General features: G+C 43.4%; 6 protein-coding genes across 6 annotated transcripts; 2 read left to right on the top strand and 4 right to left on the bottom strand.

The window, feature by feature from the left end:
• Nucleotides 1-71: 71 nt before the first annotated feature.
• On the bottom strand, nucleotides 72-1359 carry EAF02_005199 (uncharacterized protein; the record flags this gene model as incomplete). The annotated part of the gene is made up of 3 exons (XM_038901247.1): nucleotides 72-395; nucleotides 660-845; nucleotides 904-1359. 3 exons carry the CDS (start codon nucleotides 1357-1359, stop codon nucleotides 72-74), a joined length of 966 nt encoding a protein of 321 aa, XP_038758587.1.
• A 2306-nt stretch (nucleotides 1360-3665) lies between these two features.
• On the bottom strand, nucleotides 3666-4447 carry EAF02_005198 (uncharacterized protein; the record flags this gene model as incomplete). Its single annotated transcript, XM_038901246.1, has 3 exons — nucleotides 3666-3997; nucleotides 4074-4142; nucleotides 4303-4447. 3 exons carry the CDS (start codon nucleotides 4445-4447, stop codon nucleotides 3666-3668), a joined length of 546 nt encoding a protein of 181 aa, XP_038758586.1.
• Nucleotides 4448-5065: 618 nt separating this feature from the next.
• On the bottom strand, nucleotides 5066-7120 carry EAF02_005197 (uncharacterized protein). Its single transcript, XM_038901245.1, has 2 exons — nucleotides 6292-7120; nucleotides 5066-6169 (listed from the first exon to the last, which is right to left on the bottom strand). The coding sequence occupies exons 1-2, from the start codon at nucleotides 6338-6340 to the stop codon at nucleotides 5745-5747; spliced, it is 474 nt and encodes a 157-aa protein (XP_038758585.1). The 5' UTR covers nucleotides 6341-7120; the 3' UTR covers nucleotides 5066-5744.
• Nucleotides 7121-8999: 1879 nt separating this feature from the next.
• On the top strand, nucleotides 9000-10638 carry EAF02_005196 (uncharacterized protein; the record flags this gene model as incomplete). Its single annotated transcript, XM_038901244.1, has 3 exons — nucleotides 9000-9033; nucleotides 9701-9745; nucleotides 9956-10638. The coding sequence occupies 3 exons, from the start codon at nucleotides 9000-9002 to the stop codon at nucleotides 10636-10638; spliced, it is 762 nt and encodes a 253-aa protein (XP_038758584.1).
• A 4940-nt stretch (nucleotides 10639-15578) lies between these two features.
• Nucleotides 15579-19002, bottom strand: EAF02_005195 (uncharacterized protein; the record flags this gene model as incomplete). Its single annotated transcript, XM_038901243.1, has 6 exons — nucleotides 15579-15671; nucleotides 15742-17217; nucleotides 17284-17606; nucleotides 17821-18036; nucleotides 18091-18415; nucleotides 18499-19002. The coding sequence occupies 6 exons, from the start codon at nucleotides 19000-19002 to the stop codon at nucleotides 15579-15581; spliced, it is 2937 nt and encodes a 978-aa protein (XP_038758583.1).
• A 3823-nt stretch (nucleotides 19003-22825) lies between these two features.
• On the top strand, nucleotides 22826-23953 carry EAF02_005194 (uncharacterized protein; the record flags this gene model as incomplete). Its single annotated transcript, XM_038901242.1, has 2 exons — nucleotides 22826-23033; nucleotides 23102-23953. Exons 1-2 carry the CDS (start codon nucleotides 22980-22982, stop codon nucleotides 23951-23953), a joined length of 906 nt encoding a protein of 301 aa, XP_038758582.1. The 5' UTR covers nucleotides 22826-22979.
• Nucleotides 23954-24144: the final 191 nt, after the last annotated feature.

Raw genomic sequence — 24144 nt, 5'->3', positions numbered from 1 at the left:
CTCTGGCTTTCAAGCCCTCGCCGCCCCCATCTCCCCCTTCGCTTATTGTCCGGCCGGTGCTCCTCCCCCAACTACCCAGGATTCTGCGTTTCCACCGGCCCCTGCACCCCGCTCGCCAATGGTAGAGCCCCCGTCTCCCCGTCCTCGTGAATGGGCTCCATGGTCCCCTTCGTTGGGGATCCGGGGGGACTCAACTGTGTCTTGGGAGGTAATTGCGGGGGGTTCGCCAACGATGCTGATGTGTGCGTGGTTTGGATGGGAGTTAGCCCTTGAGGGGGCGCCGGAGCTGGGATGGGAGCCACGACTGGGGTTTCGCCGGTCGCAGCTGTAGCGTGTGCCGCGGAGGCTTCCGCTTCCTGACGCGCGAGCGCTTTGGCTTCTTCTTGTTGGATTCTCTATTGTCTTCAATCAGCATGCTATTCTTATTTGTCTAGAAATCGTACAGAATGTGTCTATCCATCCATCTCGGAATCCAAGACCCTCAAAGCAAACTCAAATGTGTGAGAGGGTAAAGATAAGGAGAAGAGGAGTAAGTGAAAGGGTAGAAAATAGGTCATCCAACCTGCAATTCGAGGCGCGACGTTCACCTCTTCGTCATCATCTTCCGATGACATGGAACAAAAACGCGAGTGACGATAGGAAAGAATTCGATGTCTCACCTGATCCAGAGTCATTCTCTTTTTTTCCTGTTTGGTCTGTGTTGGACTTGGGACTGGTGTTGCTGCAACGGGAGCAACAGGAACAACAGGAACATGAACAACAGGCGTAGCTTCTGCGGCTGGTGTTGCTGCTACAGCTCCGCTTGCAGTGGGAGTGGCGATGGCAGTTTTCTCATCAGTTTTTGCCTGTTTCTCCATCGCCCTCTTCTCCTTCATTGCCAAAGTTCTCTTTCAACCCCATCACCTTTGCTTTCACACCACCATTACCACTCTTCTTATTAGCATTCTCCTTCTCCACCATGATACTCTCTCCGGAAGCACCACTATCCACAGTCTTGACGCCCTGGCCCTTTCCCCCCTTAACCTTCTCCATCGCCAAAGCCGGTCCGGCCTTGACAACCCGTCCAACACATTTGCCTCCCTCTCTGAAGCCCTGCACTCCAGCTGCAAAGTGTACTTTACAATCATACCACTCCTTTCTCGCAGTCATGCACTTCTTCTTCTGCGCGTAAGCCTTCTCAGCCTTCTGCGCATTCTTGTATTCCTTTGCCGCATCTTCAGTCTGCGTGTGCAAATCCAATGCGGTTCCCGAAGCGGCGGGGCCGACTCCTGCGGCAGCCTCAGCAGGTGTCGCGGGGAGAGGATTCACCGTATTTGTGGGAGCCGGGATCGGTCCAGTGGTGGTAGGAGTAGAAGACATGTTTGAGTTTGTTCGAGAGCGAGAACTGCGGGGACGAATGGAGAGAAGACGACAGGTGATGTGCGGTCTCTGACGGGGGTGTGAGTGAAAGATTTTGAAAGATTTTCGAGGGCCCGGAGCGTAAATGCTGCGGGTGTAGTGTGTGGGATTATGTGATTATGAGGATGCAGATGAAGTGTGCGTGTGTGTCTGTTTCTTGTCGAAGATGGGAAAAAAGTAATAAAGACTCGAGATGATGTCGTAGTCCGAAGAAGTGAATAGAATCTGGGTATCTGGGTATCTGGGTATCGAAAAGACAATCTTCCTAATGACAGCTACTAAAGACAACTCTTCGAAGAAAAAGAAGAGGGAAAAAAAAGGTGCGAACATCTCCCTTCATAGAACTCTCAAAAGCAATTTCGTCATCGCTCCATCCACCCCTCTCCATCGCATCCACCCTCCCATCCCAACATCCCTCATTTCATCTCCAAACCAAGCGCGTCAAACGTCAAAACTTTCTTCAAAATCAATAGTACTTCATATCCCTTTGAAAATTACCTCCTCATGCTCTTTCTCACCACCCAAACCCTCCACCCACAAACTTCCCTCGAGTATCCATCCTCCTTCCCAAACCGTCCCAAGTGACACGCCCCCCAACTAGGAACTTGCTCGCTTTCCCCCTCTCATCCATCATGCCAATCCTGCTTCTCCCCCAATTCATTACTCAAACGGTTATCGTGCATGAATTTCCCAAGCGTGTGGATCCCGGTCCCGCGCTGCCCGCGCATGATTTCCAAATTTCATCTCAAGATTTGCGCTCGGTGGATATGGTAAAACAGTCTGGAAGGAATCTAGAAAGCAAAGAAGGAAGCAAAAAAAAAAAAAAAGGTTGAGAGTTTTCCAATTCCAATTATTGTCTAATTCATTATCATATCATAAGCGTGTGAAAGGAAGAAAGTCAATTTGATAGATACCTACGAGTAGATAAACCCGACCTCCCACTACATCTCATGATGACCCATCCGTAACCTAAGCGATTCAAAAAAATAGGAGAATCCTAAGAACCCCGCGCGAATTCTTGACGCGTTCGCGAAACAGTTCTCCTGAATAATGGCCAACTAGCACGTGTTTCCAATCGATCCGATCTCGATAGTCTTGTGTCAAGTCCAGCATATACCACAAACGTTCCCACCGGACAGTCCGAACTCAATTCCAAGATTGGCGAATGCAATGTATGCATGCTCCATCGTAAACCACCGTTATTTCAAAGAGAAGCATTTGAAATCTTCTAGTAAATCTTCTAGTGGTACCGATATTCTTCCTTTTCCCCCACGCCTTACGATACGCCTTATGGGGACGGAGAATTTATCGTAGAATTTCTTTATCCACTGGAGTGTCCGAACTAACACTTCTCACACTTCAACAAAGACATTGGTCGATCTACAGATACTTGGTTAATTTCTCAATAAGAATTACTATATGCAAGAAAGACTAACTAGCTAATTCTGGTATACTCAAGTATACCACTGCATACCACCGCATACCTACTAATCACCAATCAATCTAGATTCTCTACTCGTACTCTCTAATACATAATACACCATGATTTTAATTACACAAATTCAATCTTTAAAGTAGAGAATGAGCATAATCATGAATTTCGGATATCCATAGATCCACCCACACATTCATCCGCCCATTCATTCACACCTACCTGACAATCTACCTATCTATTAATCCTTTAACCATTTCCTTTGATTTCGGATATTGAGTTTCTTGTACTCTCTATGCATTAAACGGAAGACATCACCCGATACACCTATTCCTATTTCGATTTCGACTTCGAGTTAGTCATATTCTCTATTCTCTATCCTCGATCCTCCACTCTTCTTCTCCCCATCCTCCATTCAACATTTGCATTTAAGACCTCCCAAAATTCCAAAGCCCAAAGTTTAAAGTTCATTTTTTAGGATGAAGAGATCCTTGCTCTCTAACGCGTCGTGATTCATGTGTAAGGTCTTTCGTTAGTTTCTCTAAAAACGCTATACTCACACAGGTAAATCGTGAAAAGGGTCCAAACAGTTAGGAGAGAAGAAGGAAAAATTATGTTTCCTGTGGTTGAATCTGTCATAGATCTACCACAACTGACTGATAGAAATCGCCAGCTAGCCTTTCACAATATTCGGCCTTGAGTTTTTTGTAACCACATCTCTGATCTACTGTCCCATTCCATCTCGAACTCATTCCCCATCACCTCCCTCATACCCTCCATTCCTTACCCCAATTCTCCCTAATCCACCCATTTCCCCCCTCTCTCCTCACCCACATCATCCAAATATAGCCTCTCCCGAATTCTCCCCCTCAAATCCCAACTCTGCCAACTTCCTCAAACGATTCTTATCCCTCTTCGCCTCCATCGCCCTCCTCTCCTTATCCAACTTATGCACCACCTCCGCATCGGCTTTCTCATATCCTGGCGGCGCCTCATCATCTTTGTCCAAATCTATTTCGCCCAGCAACAATACATTCTCGCCACGCACGAGAAACAGTCCGCGGGGTATATCGGCGTAGAGTCCAGGCTGCGTTGCACCTTGAGGTGAGGAGGGAGGGGGAGGCGCAATGAATATCCGTTCGACGGTAGATTGAAGGACGATGTTTGCTGTAGTGGAATGTTTAGTGAGTGACGTGATGTGATATGATGTGATGGGGCTTCAGAATAGGAAATGAGTGTATACCGAACTGGTCCCAACTTCGGAGTATTCCAATAAGTTTTCTGCCATCGCGGAGGGAGATCATAAGCTTTTCTGTAGAGTAAAAATATTTCAATTAGTATATGTATGTATTCATCATCAAAGAGCTGTGTGTGCATATTCTCAAGCCATAGATCTACCACTAGTACTCTATGCAAGTAGCCGTAACACAACCAGTATTTCCAACATAGCTTCGCAGATCGGGGAATCTTACTATCAGTCAAGTCAAGCAATTGCGCAGCAGTCGTAAACATTTGCGCTGGGAGTTGCTGATTCGGCGGAGGAGGTATTATACCAGCTCCTAGAGCTGGCATCTCAGCCCCTCCTTCTGGGCCTTGATATGTCGGTTGTTGATCCATCTAGTCGGTATCTTGAAGGTAAAAATCGATTATCGTAATAGTGAGAGTTTCAACCAATCCATTCCGCGAGTTGACGATAAAAATCTCCAAAAGTTGAGGTTCGTGGACGAGATGAATAGTTTGGTTGGATGAAGTGGAAGTAGAAGATTCAATGGTTGTGGTGATAGAGAGTGACCAATCGGTTGATAGACGCGCACTGTTAAAGTTGGGGTAAAGAAAAGACGTCTTGGGAAAATGGATTTGCTTTTTATATTTTGATATCAGGATGAATTGAATGACGGCCTTGTTTGGAATGTTGGGGTGTCTATTTATTATTCCTATCTGAATTTGCAAAGTGAAAACCCCCGAACCTATTTGAATGAAATATGGTACCTACCTGTGTATGCTCTTTCCCCATCAAAGTTATTTTGGAGAGGGTAAAGAATAAAGAAGAAATGCTATGAAGGACATTCATTGCTCTTGAAGATACCGGAAAATCCTGACCATCGTGTATCTCTGTATTCCGCCTTGGATCTTTATCCTGATCATCTCTCCTTAATTTTTGATGACAATGAAGTAAGTACCTGTATCCTTGAGATTCCGTATTCAAGATGCTATTACTCCTCAAGTGTGAAGTCAAGGTTGGTAATGATATTGCTCTTTATTTCTCTATATATATTATTCGATGTCGAATCAATCCTTCCTCCTTTCCCTTTGTTTTTTCCCCCAATGTCAATAGAAATTTCCATGGACTGTTAGTATAAACACTGTCTGTCCACTCCATTAGATATAGCAAGAACAGTACAAGTTAGTACTCAAGTACTTCAACGAAGATCTCAAAATGTGACATGTCATGGCGCTTTTTGGGAGATATGTAACAATGAAGGTGTCGAAAAACCTCAAAGTAGGTAAATATATGATGTTCAATAGAAAAAGAAAATGACCATAGAACAACATGTGAGTGATGAGAACACACTGCATTAGATCCGACTTTATTTTGCCATCTAGTGCAGACGAAAAAAAGAAGAGTAAAGCAGCAATTTTCTTGAAGAAAACCAACCAACCAACCCAAAAATAAAATCCTCAAAATATCTTTTTTTACTTATTTTTTCAATGGAACCCGGTATCCATAACTCGTTGAATTAACACTGCAACTGGTGTGTATACAGTACGACCGATCTCAAAAACTTATGATTGCTCAATCCCGACTCGATCGGATGGAAAGGAATATCGTCGTGTACTGTGTACTGTGTATTGTTGTCTCTTCGACCGTCCTACTACAGCGAATTGTTGGAGAGTAAACACCGGGCCCCTAAGGCTACCGTTGAATGGTACAACGTTCAAGAGCCTGTAATAATTCTGGACGCTCTTGAAGATCCTGTTTTGCCTCTGAGTATGTCGCCCACTTTCGATTCCTCTTGTGCCTCTCTGGCCATTCTGTCTCTTCGCTTGTAACGGTGACTTGGAAGAATTGGTAAAGTGCTTTGGGTGCATTCTTCGAGATTTGTTTGGCAGTTCTGGTTTCGGTGATTTGACCCAAATCATAATCGACGGTACAAACTATTCCTGCCTCCTCCCATGCTTCACGTTGTGCTGCTTGCATGCATTCTTCATCAGTCTCCCATCCACCTTTAGGTAAAACCCATGCGTTCCGACGTGTAGATTGTATAAGGAGGACGTGAGTTTTTGCTTCGTTCAAAGGGACCACTCCCGCAACGAGTCTTTCTCCTTCTGGGCCATAACCTGTATTCCAAAAGGAGGATGTAAGCCTATGAACATTCCGGATTTGGAAGTGGGAGAATGTCAAAGGTAAGAGGTAAAAGGTACGAATGCGCCAAATGGCATAGAGGAATTGCAAAACGTACGTTGGTTATTTCTCCCCGTACGAGATTCCATAGGAAGGCCTGTTGCCATGATGAAGGTGATGCTTCACCTGTAGGGTGCTGATGCACAGTGCAGGAAGCACAATTCGTTGTTGTAAATCAAATAATTAAAAGTTCGTTGAGGTAAAGTTCGGCTGCGGGAGGGAATTGAGTAGGCTACTGTAACTTTTTTTTTTCTTAAAAAAGGATCAAGAAGCGCAATCGTGCATGTTATCTGGTAGTAGGCTGGGAGGGAGATTGCAATATCAAATCGGATATTTGTTTGGATCTCGTGAGAATTGAAGGACAATGTGTAATGAATTGAAATTTAATTGATTGTCATTATGTGTTGGAAATGTATCAGACAATTCGGATTTTGAAGAAGAAGAAGAAGAGGAGGAGGAGGACGAAGAAGAAGAAGGAGACGGAGAGGGAGAAGGAGAAAGAGAAAGGGGTGATAAGTTTATGAGTGTGTATGCGTGTGTATGAATGTGTACGGGATGTGTGTGTGTGTGTGTGTAGAATAGAGTCAGTCTTCTTTGAAGATTTTTCAATAATGACTGACTGGATTCCAATTGGAAAGTACTGACTGACTGATTGTGAAAGTGCAGGTGAGGTGGTGAAGTGAAGTGAGGTGAGGTGATGTGAAGGGGTTACTACTCTACTACTCAAATCACAGTCCCGTAAAGTAAAGTAATATAAGTACAGGACGAGTTACGGCAAGGCTTGCTACAACGATCAAACATCCACTCGTTTTTCTCACTAACCTAATTAATTTTAAAAGATTTCCAACTTTATATGAAAGAAATGGTTAGGAGTAAACGGAGAAGGAGAGGTCAAACCGTCAAACCGTCAAACCGTCAAAGAGAGAGAGGGGGGGAGGGAGAAGAGAAGGGCTAGCCTTTAGCTTGCTTGGGATATATCTTTTTGATATGATATTACAATACCTAGGTACCTACCTATACCTAGATGGTTCCGTGTCTCGTGCCTTTTTTCCTAATATCGGTATCGGAGTTATGTTTGTAGGTTTTTATTTATATGTCTATATGTATGAGCATATATAGGTACTCGTATATATAGCTAAAATACTGGTATATATGAATTTGTGGAAAATGCTCAAAGAACTTTTAGATGTCTTTAACATCTGTTGCAACACCCTCCTGGTTTTATCTAAGCATGGAAATTCTATGCATCAACTGCTCCGTAAACTTGGCAAGGGAATTTAATCGAGCTTGGTAACGGTGAATTCTAGCCAGGTGTGAATGGGGAGGTAGGTAGGTAGCACGATCTAGAAGCTGTAAATGATGAGTGGCGTTTCAATATAAACCTTGAGATCATAACCACTCAGTACGACCTACCTAGTACTTGTTACTACGTTGAATTCTATCCTGTCCTGTCTTATTTGCATCAAAAAGCTTCAATCTCGATAAGCGGTAATATATCTAACCAGTATATATCTAACCAGTATATATCTAACCAGTATATATCTCACCAGTATATATCTAACCAGTAATATATCTAACCCGTAACACATCTCTTTACTATATATCGTATCACTCAGGAATCTCAAACCACCAAGACTGATGAGTGGGGGTTTACCGAGCCGTTGTAATGTTAATACATGTATCATCACATCCACCGCGCAGGTGAATATCTTAAATGGGGAGGTAGGCACTGTCGAGTCACTTTTCCTTGTCGGTATGATGATCGATAACGATCGTATGTCTCGTCTCCTGATCTTCTCTCCAGCTGGCGACTAGAGAGTAAGATCTTACAAACTATTGATACCCATCAAAAGAATCACTGCAGCAAGAATTAGGGGTAAAAGGGATTGTCGCTAGGAAATACACACCTTTACCGGTACCTAGGTGGGTAAATGCTACCCTGTCCTGTCCTGTTTGTTCATACGATGCTTTCGAGTACGGACCGTAAAGTACTGAGTATCATACAAGTTGATACAACGTACTCACTCATCTTCATCTACAATCATTCTACCAACCGATCACTTACTTACTTTACTAGCATGGACTTACCTGCAAACCCATGGAATAAGCAACACCTAGATAGATCGAGCCGCAAAAGCCGCAACCATACCTACCCACCTACATGCACACATACATACCGGCACCAGCATCGGCATCGGCATCGGACCTGTTTTTCCGCCCAAAACAAAGTCAGCAGCATATCAAATTCACCAATCCTCATAATTGGTTCGACGGAGAGTAATAAAGGTTACACAACAGAGTACAGAACCACAGACTCCTTCCTACATACAATATCCGAGTATTGAGTATCAAACAATGTATGTCATTCCCCCGCCAATTCCAAAAATCTATCTTTTGATGCTTGGATTATTCGATTATTGCATATAATTTCATTGATATGGATCGGAAGTTATTGGAATGATTAACTTACCAAATCAAACTCCATTCTAGTCTCAAGCTCTCATGATCTTTTCTTGAACGCGGCTTGACAACACGAACCCAACTATTAATTCCCACTCTTTACTCTACTCCTGATTCCACTACCTACTCTCACTCTGTCTCCCACCATCACTCCCACTCTCATCTGCACTCACTCCCACTTCAATCCGGCGAATTATCTACCCGTCCGTACCCATACAACAAAAACAACAGCAGCAACATCATTGTCATCATCATCTCCATCTCACAGCCAATATCGGCCTTGTCACCTTGGGCTGTTTCCACGTCATGCAAACCCCAGTCTCGCTTCTTTCGCCCCTTGGTAAGTTCCAACGTTCGTTATTGGAGAACCAGAAAAGCAGAAAGAAATCCCATTTTGGTTTCTGGTATTCATCATTGGCCAATAAATTGACCTCGTGGGTAAATGGCTCGATGTTAATTCATTTTGCATTCTCATCGTCTCCTTTCCTTCTGCCCAGATTTCCTTTCAATGCCATCTTCTTCTTTGGTATTGTCACACTGCATGCTGTATATTGTACAAATATACGAATGAATCATATCTACTTGGATGCTGCGTAGTAGTACTACATTGTATACATCCCAAAAATATCACGGGGAATTTGATGAGATACCTTGGTAGTTATGGGTCACAATCACCATCTCCTCTCATGTGGTTTAACAACAACCCCACTTCATCCTGTTCATTCAGTTCATCCAGTTCCCAGAAAACAACGGCTGAACCAGAAATTCAAAACTCATCATCATACAAGTGTTACCATTCCACAATCATCACGATCATGGCAAAGGAACCATACAATCCCTCTTCCCCGGTCCTCACGTTGAAATTCTAAAATTACCATCACCCGGATTTGTATTGTAGCACGAAACGCCGATGACACTGCAGATTTCAGTATCTTTCAGAAGAAATCAATATGACAAAAATGACAAAATTGTTATCAATTTGCTGACTTGATTCATGCGATTTCTAGGCTACAGGAACAATAGTTGTGGATATTGTCACAATGATTCAGGCAGTTAGTTACATATTCCTCATTACCTACCTACAAATCTGTATTCTTGGCAACATCATGCCATATGTCTCTATCACACGTGCTTCTTTTAATGGGGAAATTACTTCCTTTCATATACTCAATATTGTTCAATATCTGAATTAGTTGCTCAAAAGCTCCCTTCAAGCTTTCACGGCGTGCAGAGGTCACTCATTTATCTGTTTTTACCTTTAGGTTATTCGTACTACGCCAGGACCCAATCACTCCAACCAGAATTTTATCAAGGACTTCTCGATCGAGGATGGAGACGCTCAGGTACCCTTCTCTATAAACCCGAGCTTCGAAAATCAGGCTGTCCACAATATACCATCCGCCTAGATTCCCACCAATTTCGCGCGACAAAAGATCAACGGCAAGTCGTAAATCGTTTCAATAAATATGTCCTCGGAGATGCATATACAAAAGAAGCAGCAAGATTATTTCCAAAATCACGCGAGCAAGCTAAGAAACGCAATACGGACTTTGATCTCGAGGAAAGAATTCATGAAGGGGAAAAGGAAAGAGTTAAGACACCACCGGAACCAGCACATGCTTTTACTGTTACGTTGGAAACAGATGAGTTTACAGAAGAAAAATATACTCTTTTTGAAAATTATCAAAGGATTATTCATCATGAACCCCCTGATAGAATAAGTAAAGGAGGTTTCAAAAATTTCCTCTGCTCTTCCCCTTTACCACGAAAGTACCACACAACCATCGACGGCAAAATCAAACATTTAGGTTCCTACCACCAATGTTACCGTCTCGATGGAAAATTGATCGCTATAAGGCGTTTCTGGATCTCCTCCCTAAATGCGTCAGCGCAGTCTACTTCATGTATCACGAATCGGTACATTCTCACGGCTTTGGAAAACTAGGCGCAGTGCGAGAAATAGCACTAGCAAAAGAAGAGGGTTATCAATATTGGTATGCAGGTTTTTATATTCACGCTTGTGTGAAAATGAGATATAAAGGGGATTACAGACCTCAGTATATTCTGGATCCGGAAACGTACAATTGGATACTCTTTGATGAACACTTGAGGAGAAGATTTGACGAGAGGAAATATGTCAGCGAGACTCAAACAGCTTCTGAATCCTCAGAATCTTCAACACAAACTCGGTTCAAACAACACGTCGGATGAAGATTCATCGGCTCTCTACAATGCAGATAGTAAACCCATCTTTGAAACATCCATGCCAGGTCTCCTTTCTAAATCCGACATTCTAACAAAATCCCCACTCGATCATGTTAAAATCCGCATCGGCCAAAGTATGCACGAGACGCATGAGCTGGTGAGTTGGGAGAGCGATAGTGTAGGGGATGTGGATAGTCTCAAGGGGATTATTGCAGAGTTGGTTAGTGCGGTGGGAGTCAGGCTGGCGGGGGAGATGGTGGTTTATTTTCGATGAAGGGGGAGTAGAAGCACGGAGCGTATGTTCTTACATTGTAAGGAGGGGTGGGGGGAATGGATTTAGATGGTAGATCAATGGGAGAGAAAGAATTACTTGAGGGTATAACGCAATGATATTATTCACATTTCAGATATCTTCAAGTTTTAGAATATAAACTCTGCGTTCGTTATGTTGTGTTATTTGACTCATCTATTCCATACCCCTCTCCTGCCTCTGAATTCTACAACGAAGTAGATTAACAAGAATAGCGAGAGATATCTAAATCTAAAAAGCACTCTTAATAAAAGAACAGAGAATCGAGCTTCGTAAAAGAAATACTTGTGCATTATTCATAAAAGAACAGTAGAAATATATATATATATACATATATGTAATTTTTCGAATCATTTTTTTCTTCTTCTTGGGGTGAGAAGAAGAGGGAAAGTTTGAGGGTGTGGGTGTGTTTTAAACAAGTCGGATAGAATAGGGAGTAGTGAGTAGAGAGTAGAGAAAAGTAAGAGAGGGAAGGGAAGGGAAGGGAAGGGGGAGAAGGGGGGAGAATGAAAGGGAGGAGAATAATGGATATCATAAGGAATGTTGTGTCCAGTGTCTAATTTCTAGGGGGGGGGGGGGGTGGGGGGGGGATTGCAAAGCAAAAGATTAAGATTATATATTTGAATTTGATTACTTTACTCTACTTTGTGTAGGTAGGTAGGTAATTGATGGAAAGAGAGCAAATAGCTGATAGTCTGATAGTTAATAGATACTAACTAATAGCTAAGAAAGATTGTTTGTATTAAAACTCGCTCGTATTAGAGAGCTTCCCATCCAAAACACATTTTCAAGAGCAACCCAGCGTTATGTAAATTCCATAAAGGTAGCTCTACCAGACTCATTAACCATAACGATATTATTATCATAGACGTCACAGGAAGTCGGTCTATGAGTGGACAGAAAACTGCATCACCTTTCGGTTGTTCGGTGATTTTATTCTATACGATCCCGAGCGACCTGGATATTACTGAAGATAGTTTGCGTTGGCGATGAGATGAGATGAGATGAACCACCATGAAGAGAGGATCAATCCAAAGAGATGCTTTCTTTGTTGAAAATATTTATGGTCTTGAGAAAGACCTCGCTTGTTGCACTCTGTATCTATGTCAACGGTCGCTGCAAAGTCCACGTAGAGTGTTTTCTCTCAAAGGCTCCAACCCTGATGGTAGTAGTTCCAACCATGGAATTTTGTTGCGTGATACTAGTACACGACTATCAGATGAGAACGCATCTGTCACGCAGTAGACTCGGTTTTGGGCTCCGCATGGTTGAGATGGTGTTTGGATATATCGGAGACAGACACACGAGATTGTGATGTTGTTTCGAATGAGTAAATCACCGCTAATTGCTCAGAATTGGGAAAACAGATAGTGCTTCAATGTTTCCATAATACTCGACCGATGCCGGTGTGCAAACAAACTGCTGAGTATCGATGCTGAGTATCCTAATAGTGCCGTCACTGAAGCCCAGAATAAATAATTTATTGCTGGGTGAAGTTAAGATGTTGGTTTCGATAGATTTTCTCAGGATACAAGCTGTAGTATAACGGCATTGAATATCGTGTTTCAGGAGTAGGTTCCCACACCGTCACCATTCCGTCTTTGCGACTCGTTATCAGAAAATTAGCGTTAGGCGAATATGCCAGTGACGTGAAAGATCTGAAGTATGGTGATGTTTCTTTTTGTTTGTGTATCTGTTGGGTTTCTGTGAAGGCTCTATCCCATATGGCGATATCTCCATTTTTTCGAATTAGCGGCAACAGAACTATCATTGGGCGACAGTACTGCTAGAATGATTGGTCCAAAAAGTAGGTTTCCATACCGTTATCATTCCCCCTTTGCAACTTATCACTAAGAAAACATTATTAGGCGAATATATTAATAATATAAAAAATCTAAAGAATAGTGACGTTTCTTTTTATTTGTATGTTTATTAGGTTTTTATGAAGACTATATTCTATATAGCAATATCTTCATTCTCGAAACGAGCAGCAACAGAACTATTATTTGGCGACAGTACTACTAGGCCCATTGATTCCAAATCTCCCTCAATTGCTAACTTTCTGTAGAAACCAACACAGGCGGTCGCTCTTCTGTGCGATTCCAAATCTGTATTGTCCCACACACTGCCATTATCGTCTTACCATTCCATGAAATTTCTACCCTCGCGATGGAATCTTTGACGCCATCTGATAGAGTTTGTTGTAGAAACCAACAACAAGTTTTTCATCGTGGAGCACCAGATCATGATACATTGATCAATGGAGGCATTCACTAGTATGCTACCATCTGATGATAATGTCATTGCGCAGAGCTTTTCAGAATGATCCATGTGTTAGACTCTGTGTATGAACCCACTTAGGATTGTGGGCTCTCACATGGCACCAGATAGGTATCTATAGTATTATCGTTTGAAATTCGTGCGGCTATTTGGCCATCTGAAGACGTTGCTACGATTGCATCCTTCGAGCTGAGCGAGGACTCCAAAATCTTTGGGAAACGTTCTAGGGCAGTGGCAGTATCCCAAAGATGAATATCACCATACCAAAAACCTGGTTCCAGAATCGAATCGTGCGGTCCAGTGAAAATGTAAGGTCCTTGCTATCGTCACAGATACGGGGACGTTCTACCCCTATGTGTAACTCGATTTGAGCCTCGGTCTTAGTATCAAAAAGTTTAACCCGCTCACGACAATTGCTGATGGCAACCAATCCGATATTTGGCGAGACGGCTAGCGCTAACACCTCGCTGGACCTCCTTCCCGCCTGCATCGGGAAAAGACTTGTGATGAGTCCATGGAAGAATTTTGTTGACACTCTCGTGCTCATCAAGCCTATTCTGTCCATGAATACCTGAAAGCTCCACCCTGGTGTCGTGTTTCCAGAGTTTCAATATGTACTCCTGTAGATCCTGCTACAAAGTCATCATAACATTTCGAGAGCTGTGATATAGCGCTTCTTGAAAATTTCAAGGTTTGCTTCATAGTAGTTCATATAGTATGATCTCGAAGCTGAGTAGTGCCCTCACGAGTCTTATAGACTATTATATTTCTAATGGTTGAGAAGTCGACGATTTGTAAATTCTGGAAAGGAGATCCTAGATCCTCCTGCAGGACTAATACGGCCAGATCCCAAAATCCAACCACAACATCTCGCGAACGAAGAGCCAACGGTTGATTATCGTGTGAACAGGACATGGATGAAAGTATGAAACGGTATCTAACGTTGTCTGAAGAGTCCAGGCAATAGAATTCCAAAGCTCGATTGTTGTGGAAGATGATGCTAATACAAAATACTTATCATTTTTGGAAAATGCCATTTCAGTCCATCGATTCCATATCTGAAGGCATAAAGAATCGAAGCATATGAGAAGGCCCATCAACAGCTTCATCCTCAACAGACTCAAGCGCACTCAAGCGCTTGAACATCAGATCGAGCCCGAATCTTTTGCTTGGATCTACGGGACAAAAATTACGGAACTTCATGATGCTTTTCTTGACTCTGTGCTTTCGATAAACTGGAATCTGGATATGAATCGACGTGCAAGAAAGTTCTCAACAATGGCGAGCCTTTTGCCAAATCTTCATACACTTATCATAACGAATCGTGCGACATACACGTCACATGAAGAAAAAGGAAATAAAAATAAAAAATGCGAGAGCCCGTCCCGCGAAACACAACATTCATTCGTATTGCAATTACACATTACGAGAAACTTTAAACCCGCAGTCTAATAAACGAACCTTGAAGGATTTGATGCCTTTTCACCTCGCTCTTGAAAGATGTTCAAATGGGATTGTGTGGTCGCTAGTCCGAGTTAGTGTTCAGCGCAACCTTGTGATCACAAAAGATTATTGGCAGGATTCCACATGTCTACATAACATATTATATGTTCCTGTACCATTAGGCTCTCAATCCCATCATTTCCCCAAAACCGACGTATAATTAAATGAGGCTCAAAATCTCAATCCACGCGCTTGCGTGATACCCCATCTGCAGCTCCCAAGCATCGCAGTCTTCACCACAAGAATAACATGCACATCTATATCCATCGAAACATACGTCTTCACATAAGTCAGCAACCTTTCAATACATTCACAACCATATAAACTCCACTCATCTCCCGTAATCTAACAAAACTTCATATTCACTGCTCGACTTTCACTTAAGAAGGAAGGGGTATGTCCTTAAAATAACAACAACAACAACAACAACAAATAACCCAAAATACAGGACGCCGAACGCTCAATGCTTTCTTTGCTTTTTCAGCCAGCAGAACTAGAACCAAAATCGCAATACAATAATACCTATGTAATAGGTGCCCAAATCAGTGATCCTTATCCCATATGTATGTTCAACAATAATATACTCTTTATTTATCCTTCGAGAACCATGGAAACTTCTTTTTCACGGGTTCTGCGGCTCCTGATGCCGACTCTACTTGGAGACTTCGTTGGTAAATATCCTAGTTGAGGGTTAGTTTTCATGTTTCCACAGGCCGTTGTGAAGGTGGATTGAAAGAATAGAATACGAACCTCATCATCTGTAGGAATGAGACAATCCAGAATGAGTTCCCTCACCTTATCATTATAGATAAGCTTTGGATATGGTTCAGTTTGACTCTTCATAATGGGTAAGATAACCTCGGACAAAACCTCAAATTTCTTCCAATTGATCCTCTCTCCATTTGCCCCAACGAAAGTTCGACTTCCTTCCTCAGCCGAGACAAGATCACGCCGAGTCAATGGAATAAAAGGAATACGAGGCAGTGGAGAGTTCTCCCAAGCCAACCGGTATGCGAAATGACTCTTTTGTGTACCCATCAACAGGACTAGACGAGCAAAGCGCTTTTGAACATCTGCAGGAACCAGGTTCCGAGTCTGAGTAAGGCGATGTATAGCGGTTCCATTGATTCCCGCAAGAACAGCTGCAAGACCATTATAATTATTCAGCTGGCGCAGCCTCAGGGCTATGTTCATGAATTTCTCTAATATCTGCGCTCTGTGTTTGGCTTTATCTCGCATCAGAATCATATTAGCAACCCATTTTGCAATATGGTTGAAATGATTTATCATGCGATTCACATTGGCAAGACTTTTACATTTTTCCTTCTGATTGAGTGAGAGGCTAACATGTCGAACCAAATCCCGAAGACGTATGGAAGAAAACATAACCCAGTCTATCCTGGTCATTTCATCAGCAAGGTCGGCATTTGATATTTCCATGAACATGTGATATCTGTCTTTAGATAATGGTAGGATGCCTTTGGGTGTCAATTTTGCAGCCTCTTTCTCGTAGTCTTCGGCCGCAAGAAACGCAGGTGAACTAAAGTCCGGTTGAGACGTTCGAGCCGAGAATAGAGATTCCCCCCTAGACCCTTTTAGTTCCATGTCACTGAAGTCGTCTTCTGGTGCTAAAGTAGTCACATCCGTTTCATACCCTCCTTTGGAATCGGCCCTTGTGGTCGTAGGAGAAACGGGGGCTGATTCGTTAGCTTGTTCATTGTCAACATCGGCGTCTGTCCTAGCCCAGCCTGTATCGTCATCCTCTACCACACGAGATTGCAATTGGGTCCGCATTTCCTGCGCGGCGGCAGCAAAGACTGGATCCGAAGCTAATTGGGTTATGAACCCATCTAGCTTGCGGCTTGTTGACAGACTTGCGAAATCACCCGGATATCCCGATACCCATTTAGCTACCACGGTAATTATCCGAAGCTGAGTTGTTGTTCGTGTTAAATAATGGATATTTTTGTCCTCTCCTAAACGAGTTAACCTGTTTAGAATTGCATCGAAGAGTTCACCAGGAGCTGCAAATTTTCTATAAAGACAGAGAAAGATTTCCGAGAAGTTGACGTCAGCTTTTGACATGTGTTGTCCAAGGAGTCGATCGACAAGATCATCAAAAGTGACGCCGGCCACTTTAGCAGGTTTGTCGAAGAAAGTATCATCACTACGCTGGAGAAGTGGTATGTCATCGGAGTATCGGTATGGAGAGTCTGAATCCAATTCCTCAACGTCGGATGAGATGTTAGTGTCAATGATTCCAGTTGTGCTAGGTGAGAGGGCTGAATGTACCTTTGGTCCTAGGGGTAACCTGGGGCTAGCGCCGGAATTGTCCAGGTGATTTTCACTTCGGAAAGCTGGATGAGCAGAAAGAGGGGGAGCATCATGTGGGTCAGGAAGCATGATTTGGTGTGACAGATTTGTTCGGCCGTTAGATCGACCAGCCAATGGCGGGGAAGGAAGAGCTCGGCCAATAGAAAATTCTGAGCTAGCACGACTATGCTTGGATTGCTGACTCAAAGGTCGAGGAACGGTGGGTTCGGATAACTTCTCAATATTGGCAGAAGAGGTTGCTCGACGGCGAGTACCTTGAGGTTGTATTGAAGGAATATCTTCTGAATATTTGATGAGTAAGGATTCTCATGAAGAGGGACGGTGAACGGTGAACATCAACGTTTGACCCGGTACACTAATACTGGATTGCAGAGGACTTTTAATGTAAACAATTTGACTAGGATTGTTCAAACAATGCGAGATGACTCAAACAGCGAAGTATAATTAAGGGTGTCACACCACATATAGATTGCTATAAAATTACCATGGACTTACTATTATGATTATTGCTTCGATTTGCCATAACGGCTCGAAGCATAGAAGAAAGACAAAGTCTTGCACTTTCAGGAACATTTGCTGCAGTTTTGACAGATTCTACACATGACATACATGCTGTTTCGAGGCTATCGACATTAAGTTGACGAGTGTGTTCAGGGTTGTCGCATTTACATGAGACGAGGATAGTAGGAAGACCCGAATTCACCAATGCATCTTGAAACAATCAGTTTTTCTCCCAAGCCGCTTCACTGCTGGGGCTGAACTCACTTAAAGTCTGGGGTAATTCTGCAATACTCTCTCGATTCATAACATCGTATAGTAATAGTGCACCATCCATTCGTGGGACAATGTGTCCGTTTATTTGTTTTGGCCATTGTATGCGACGATCAGATACTATATCAAACGATTCGAGATCCAGCTCAAACAGACTGACTATGTAGCCCACCTCATCAACTGTCATGCGAAGACTCGATGTGACGGAAGTTGGTAATGATCGTAAACCCAATGCTCGCTGTATCAAAGTGCTCTTTCCCACGCCATTACTCCCAATCACTGCAATATTTATGTCTGACATTCCGCTCCTGGATTGAGGCTGAATAGAAAAAAAACACCAGTTAGTCAATTGGTTCAAAGAGTTTCGCAGGAGGGAGTCAATGTAGATTGAGTATCACATACTGGTATTGCACTGGCTGGATTGTCTACGGAAGGTCTTTTGTTGGATTGTGGTGGTGGATTTTCGAGTACGTCGTCATCGTGCGATCGATCAGAGTATGTTACAGACCTCAATTCTCTTGCTAAAGAGACCGAATGTGGTGATTGATAATTTCTGAAGAAAGGATCGTCTTTGATGGATGCGACAGAATCTCGATAACTTCGCGCATGAAGGTCCAATGCTTCTTCTGTATCGTCCTCTATCGTAGTCGAAAATCTCGGCGGATCTATACTACCACTATGACTACCGCTGCTAAGAGGGACAAATGGTGCCGAGGACGTTCGCGAGCCCAATCCAGGACGTGAACGCAGACCAAAAGTTTCAGAAGCGCCGACAGATGGAGGGGAAACCGATAAAGTTCGAGAGCTACGTGGAAACCGTCGTGAATCCGCTCGCAAAGGAGTTGAGGATTTGGATCTTTTTGAAGTAGTGCGCGCTGGGAAACCACCTGCACCAACTTGATCCATGGTGGGTATTAGAAATGTATCTTAGTGTGCTGCTGGGTGTGGTGCAGTAAGTACCCGTCGTTCCCCGTGTATCTGTATCGAATCGAATCGTATCGTATCTTTCCGGACCAAGAAACTGTGCAGTAATTTAATAGTAATCAAACCCTTAATCCCCTTCCTTGGGTAAATCCGTCGCACAAAATTGAGAGGGTTTGAGACCCTTTCCCTGTCAAGGTTTGTCGGTAAGTGGCAGCAATGTTGATTTTGCGGTTTGTTACATGCTGTGGGGATCAAGGGAGGATCAAGGATTTTCTAATTAGATTTCATGGGAGTGAATTGCCGGAACATGATCATTTTGGAGTTTGGATGTTTGGATGTTTGGATGTTTGGATGTTTGGATGTTTGAATGTTTGAATGTTCGGACGTTTGGATATTAGGATGTTTGACTATTTCCGAGTTTGTGTTTTATGAGTGAAGTCTCTCCAAGAGCAATGAAGATGTGTTGAGTGACTTGAGTTTGAAGGGAGAATATCAAACTCGAACGGCTTTTGCTCCAGTCTCAGATAATATTGCAAAGTACCCAAACTCAAAGTACCTAGGCCTAGAATCTGTCTCTCGCTCGCTCGTTCTCTTGCTCGTTCTCTTGCTCGTACTATCCTGTACGGAGTAATGATGGTGTAATGAGAAGTAATAACTAGGTGTGCTAATACGATGCGGTAAGATCTGGGGCGGGAGGGTGTTTTTCCATAGATACCCAGGTAACAGGTACGAATGAATCCGCGAGAACTTTAGATAATCGGGGTAAATTGAAAAACAAGAAGATACCTAGATGATACATGGGATGAACTCTAGGGCTCGATTGGAGATGGCTGGATCAATCAATCGATTTTCATTTGGATAATATCCATCTCATTTCTTGATTGACGGCGAATCAATTGTCATGTCATGATCAAGATTGGATTTCATCTAAGTTCGTATGCGTGGCGGTTTTATTTGTATGAATTATCCACCTATTTTTCGGCTTGGTCTGTCTGCACTCCGTGGAAAAACTCGATGATTTGACTGTCACCCAACGATGGTGATATGTTTTGATAGAGGAGGTGTTTTTTATGTTATTTTATCCGTCCATCTATTCATCTCTTACGTTTCCTTTTCTTCTCTTTTCTTTCCTTTCCTTCTTTTCTTTCCTTTCCTTTCCTTCTTTTCTTTCCCTCTCTTCCTTCATCCTTCTCTCCCCCCGCCCCCTCTCCCTCCCCCTTCCGGCCATCCTTCATCATTTGAATTCCGTCAATCATAAATAACCCTTCCGACAGATTGGCCATATAGATACACGTGAGGCTCCGGGATGATCTCGTGAAACCAATATACATATTTATATTCAAGCAAGAAAATCACAACACAATCCACCATTTTACTTTCTGGGAGCTAGAAGTAGTGAGCAGTAAATTGAATTAAGACCTCCCAGTTGAGAGTGTTGATGAGAATCAGAATCCCTAGTTAGGTACTAGGTAGTCACCTAGTATTCACAGACCATCGCCAATGAGAGACAACAACATCATCCATCACAAACACCAAAACCAAAGAATTGATACTCCCTATACACAAAGGTAGGAGGAAGACATTCGTCCATCCACTATTGACAACCTTAAGTTATTCTTTCGCCCATCTATAATCATCTTTTCCACAGCTCTGCCATACATACAGACATTCTCCCTACTCTACGTGCGCAGGTGACGATAAGTTTTGGTTCTCAATATTCTTCCCTTCCCCTTACCTTCTTTCCCCCTTCATTTCACCATTATAGTATGTCACATCACAAGGCTGAAAGGATACCCCTAATCGCCACTTTTCACATACAGTACTAATGCACACTACAAATCCATGTCACATTATCACGACAACATGCAGTAGTCGCTCGATCCATCTCGGGAGGAATTTTGGGGCGTGACCACGGGCTGAGGTCACTTTTTTCCCCCATTGCTGTGTATCTAATAGGTAGTTCAACGTTCGAGATGATAATACAGTATCCTGCCATTGGATTTACCCGTGGACACTAACACATTTATGCAGCAGTATCATCCGTTTTCAATGCATCTCAGCTCAGCTGCTCTTCTAAATCTCAAGTGACTTGACCACAATAACATGACAATCCTTCTCTGAAAATCTCCATCCTGACATGTCAATCTTGTCACTTATGAACCTTAACCTTAACACGCACAGAACAAAAAATTCACATCAGCTAACCTAAGTATCACGTAGTATGCCGTGTGTGTGTCAATAGCTTTGCCGCCACAACTCGCCACAGAACCACATGATCCCATTTGACTTCAGTATAACCTCATGGCACGGATACCATTCTCTCAAGCCAGAATGGCTAGTGTGTGTCCATCCGTAAAGGGATGAAGTTCGAGTGCTCAAAGGTGGGCGTGGGTGAACTCCTGTGCTGACGGCGGAAAACGCAGCAAAAGTTTGCAACATTTTCACGTACTATCAAGTGACTCTTGTTGATACTAAAGAGTAAGAGGAAGCAAATTGACCGTGACCGCTTTTCATATGCAAGTGGACGCAGGCACTGAGCAGACTGAAGATTGGATTGCTGGGTAGTGGGCTGGGCTGGCTCGCTGGGTAAGATTTGGTCCGACCGAAAACTGCAGATCTCGAACAAGGTTTCCCGCGTGATAACTGTATTTCTACCACCGCAATATTATACTACTGTATCTTCCAATTGGTATATAATTCCATCGCTAACGGTCGTTCAAATCGAGTTAACATGTATTCTTCTCTACTATCTATATCGATGGCGAGCACTAGATGTATTAGATCGTCAATGGTGTACCAAATTTACGTATGATGTTGTCGAAGAGACGAGAATATTGCATTACGAAAGTTAAGACTACTCTTTGGAAGTTTTTTTTTCTTTCAATCTTGGACCCAAGTGGGCTCAAACTACTTGTTATCTATTTAGATTATCGCGCTATGAGACCATAGCGCCATTAAGCATTAACTTTACAGTACCCGTTAGACAAAAGCCTTAACCAATCCAGAAGTTTCATCGAATGCTGCCACAACCTTCCATCACCCTTCTTACTCGAAAGTCGATACATCTTCCTAGCTCCATGCCTGTTGCTGACCGAGTAGAAGGAGAAGCTAGCATGTGAACAACAATAGATGGTTCTTCAATTATCATCACAAGTCTGTAGACGGTCCCTTGCTTTGTTGATTTCAACTTAAAACAGACATCGATATTTCGCATGATTTCAAAGAAATGACTTGGAATTCTTGGTGGATGTTGTCAATATCATGTACGTGTAAGTGGGTAGTGTTATCTAAGTATAGATATATAGATCTCCTCATTCTCATTCTTCTGATTTATTTTGCTTTGCTTTGCCTCGCTTCATTTCCTACATGTTCTTCGTTCTACCATACATTCTGTAGCGTTACACTTGTGTTAGATCCATCGTCTAGAAATACCCCGCCAGGCAAAGTCCCTGACTCTCCTGGCATCATTTCAACGCCTCAGATTTCACAACCTGCCATCCAAACCATCCTCAATTGAGCCACCAGGTTTCAAGCTCAAAGTCTCGAGCCTCCACAACTTCATCTTGTTTACACAAGCCTTCATTTCCGCTTCACAAACAATCCAATCTTACATCTCCCCCGACCCCCATCTTCGCAAAACCTTCTCCCCACACACCTCATCCTCAATCTGGACTCGCGCTGCCCCACTCGCGCCACTTTCAGGGTCTCACCACGCTACAGAGTTTACGCTACTACCTGCCTGACTCTTTGCCAACAGTTTTCGTACACCCGTAATTTCCAGCGTGAATACTTCTTCCGGCTACGCGCTGTGTTCCGATCTGCTCGAAGCCTTCGGTTGTGGTCTTGTGAGAGGTATCACTGACACAGACACTTGCGACCGTTCGAATCGAGAAGTGTCTCAGTTTGAAGAAGCACAAGAAGTGATATTGTCTATATAGAGCACAGAGTCAGGATTCAAAATGGATACATCAGTTGCTGAAGAACCTATTTCGACTTATGAAGAAGTGTGTTGGGTAAGTCATATCCATCTTTTGGGTACAACCCCAAACTACACATTACACAAAATCTAACAACATCCCAGAAATCGAAACCTTACAGAACAATGACTTACCCCCCACGCCCCCAATGTCACTACCACCCCCTCCCCGCACCCCGGACCCGCTCCAAAAAAGGCGTTCCCCTCGACCCCGACGACCTCTCCCGCCGTCTCAGAGCCCACCTCGCCCAACAAAAAGCCCGCTCCTCCACCTCCACCTCCACAGACCCCTACCACCACATCCCCCAAGTCGCCGTCCTCTCCTTCGAACACACAGCCACCGCCGAAAAACTCCGCAACGTACACAAACTCTCCCAGCCCGCGCTGAAAAGTCTAGGCTACATGACCATTGACGAAGGGGGCGACGGACTCGGCGGCTGCGGCTCCGGATACGTGTATCAGAAACCCGGCACGCTTTTACAGAAAACGCAAATTTACGATCATGCCATGGTCGACCGGACGAAGTTGAGAAATCGGAATCAGTATCAGTGGACGGCGGCGCTGGAGCGCGCGGCGGAATTGGATGCTGAGAGGGATGTGTATCGATGTCCGCGGAGAACGTTCAATTCGGATGTACCTGTTGTGCATAAAAGTCGCGCCGTCATGCGACCCATGAGTATGGGGGATTATTTGTCGTGGGAAGAAAAGGAGGAGAAGGAGGTGAAGGAAGTGAAGAGGGAGAAGCATGACAGGCATGATTGGACGCAACGGGATGAGAGTGAGGAGACGAGAAGGTCGATGAAGGGGATGGTGGGGCCGTTATTGTCGTTGAAACTTAGAAAGGGGAAGGGGCTCGAGTCGGGCGAGGGGTCAAAGACAAAGTCGCTTGCGAGATCAACGAGTAGAGTGAGCTTTTTTGGGAGATTCAAGCGTAGTTCTCCTGTTAATGGTAGTTAATGAATTAATTTTATTTGTATTCAAGGGTATCTATTAATTTCTTTCCAGAGCGCGCTGACTTCTAACTCTTAACTTTGTCTCGTTCTTCCTAAGCTTTTTATGCATGATATCCTATTTGGACAGAACGACAACTTCATCTTATCTCCCATCTGCCCAAATTAGATCCAGGAAGTCTTTGATAATATTATCAA

The sequence above is a fragment of the Botrytis sinoallii genome, assembly GCF_014898435.1.
Source record: "Botrytis sinoallii strain Bc 23 chromosome Unknown BSIN_008, whole genome shotgun sequence".
Classification (NCBI taxonomy): Eukaryota; Fungi; Ascomycota; class Leotiomycetes; order Helotiales; family Sclerotiniaceae; genus Botrytis; species Botrytis sinoallii.
Note: the sequence above shows the minus strand (reverse complement) of the source record. Positions and strands in the feature narration are given on the sequence as shown.

What these genes read in the sequence shown, in the direction of transcription:
- EAF02_005197 (XM_038901245.1), bottom strand. Translation starts at nt 6,340, where the DNA reads ATGGCAACAGGCCTTCCTATGGAATCTCGTACGGGGAGAAATAACCAA. An exon ending in TACGGGGAGAAATAACCAAC is followed by an intron (nt 6,170 to 6,291) that starts GTACGTTTTGCA and finishes TTTGGAATACAG; the next exon opens with GTTATGGCCCAGAAGGAGAA.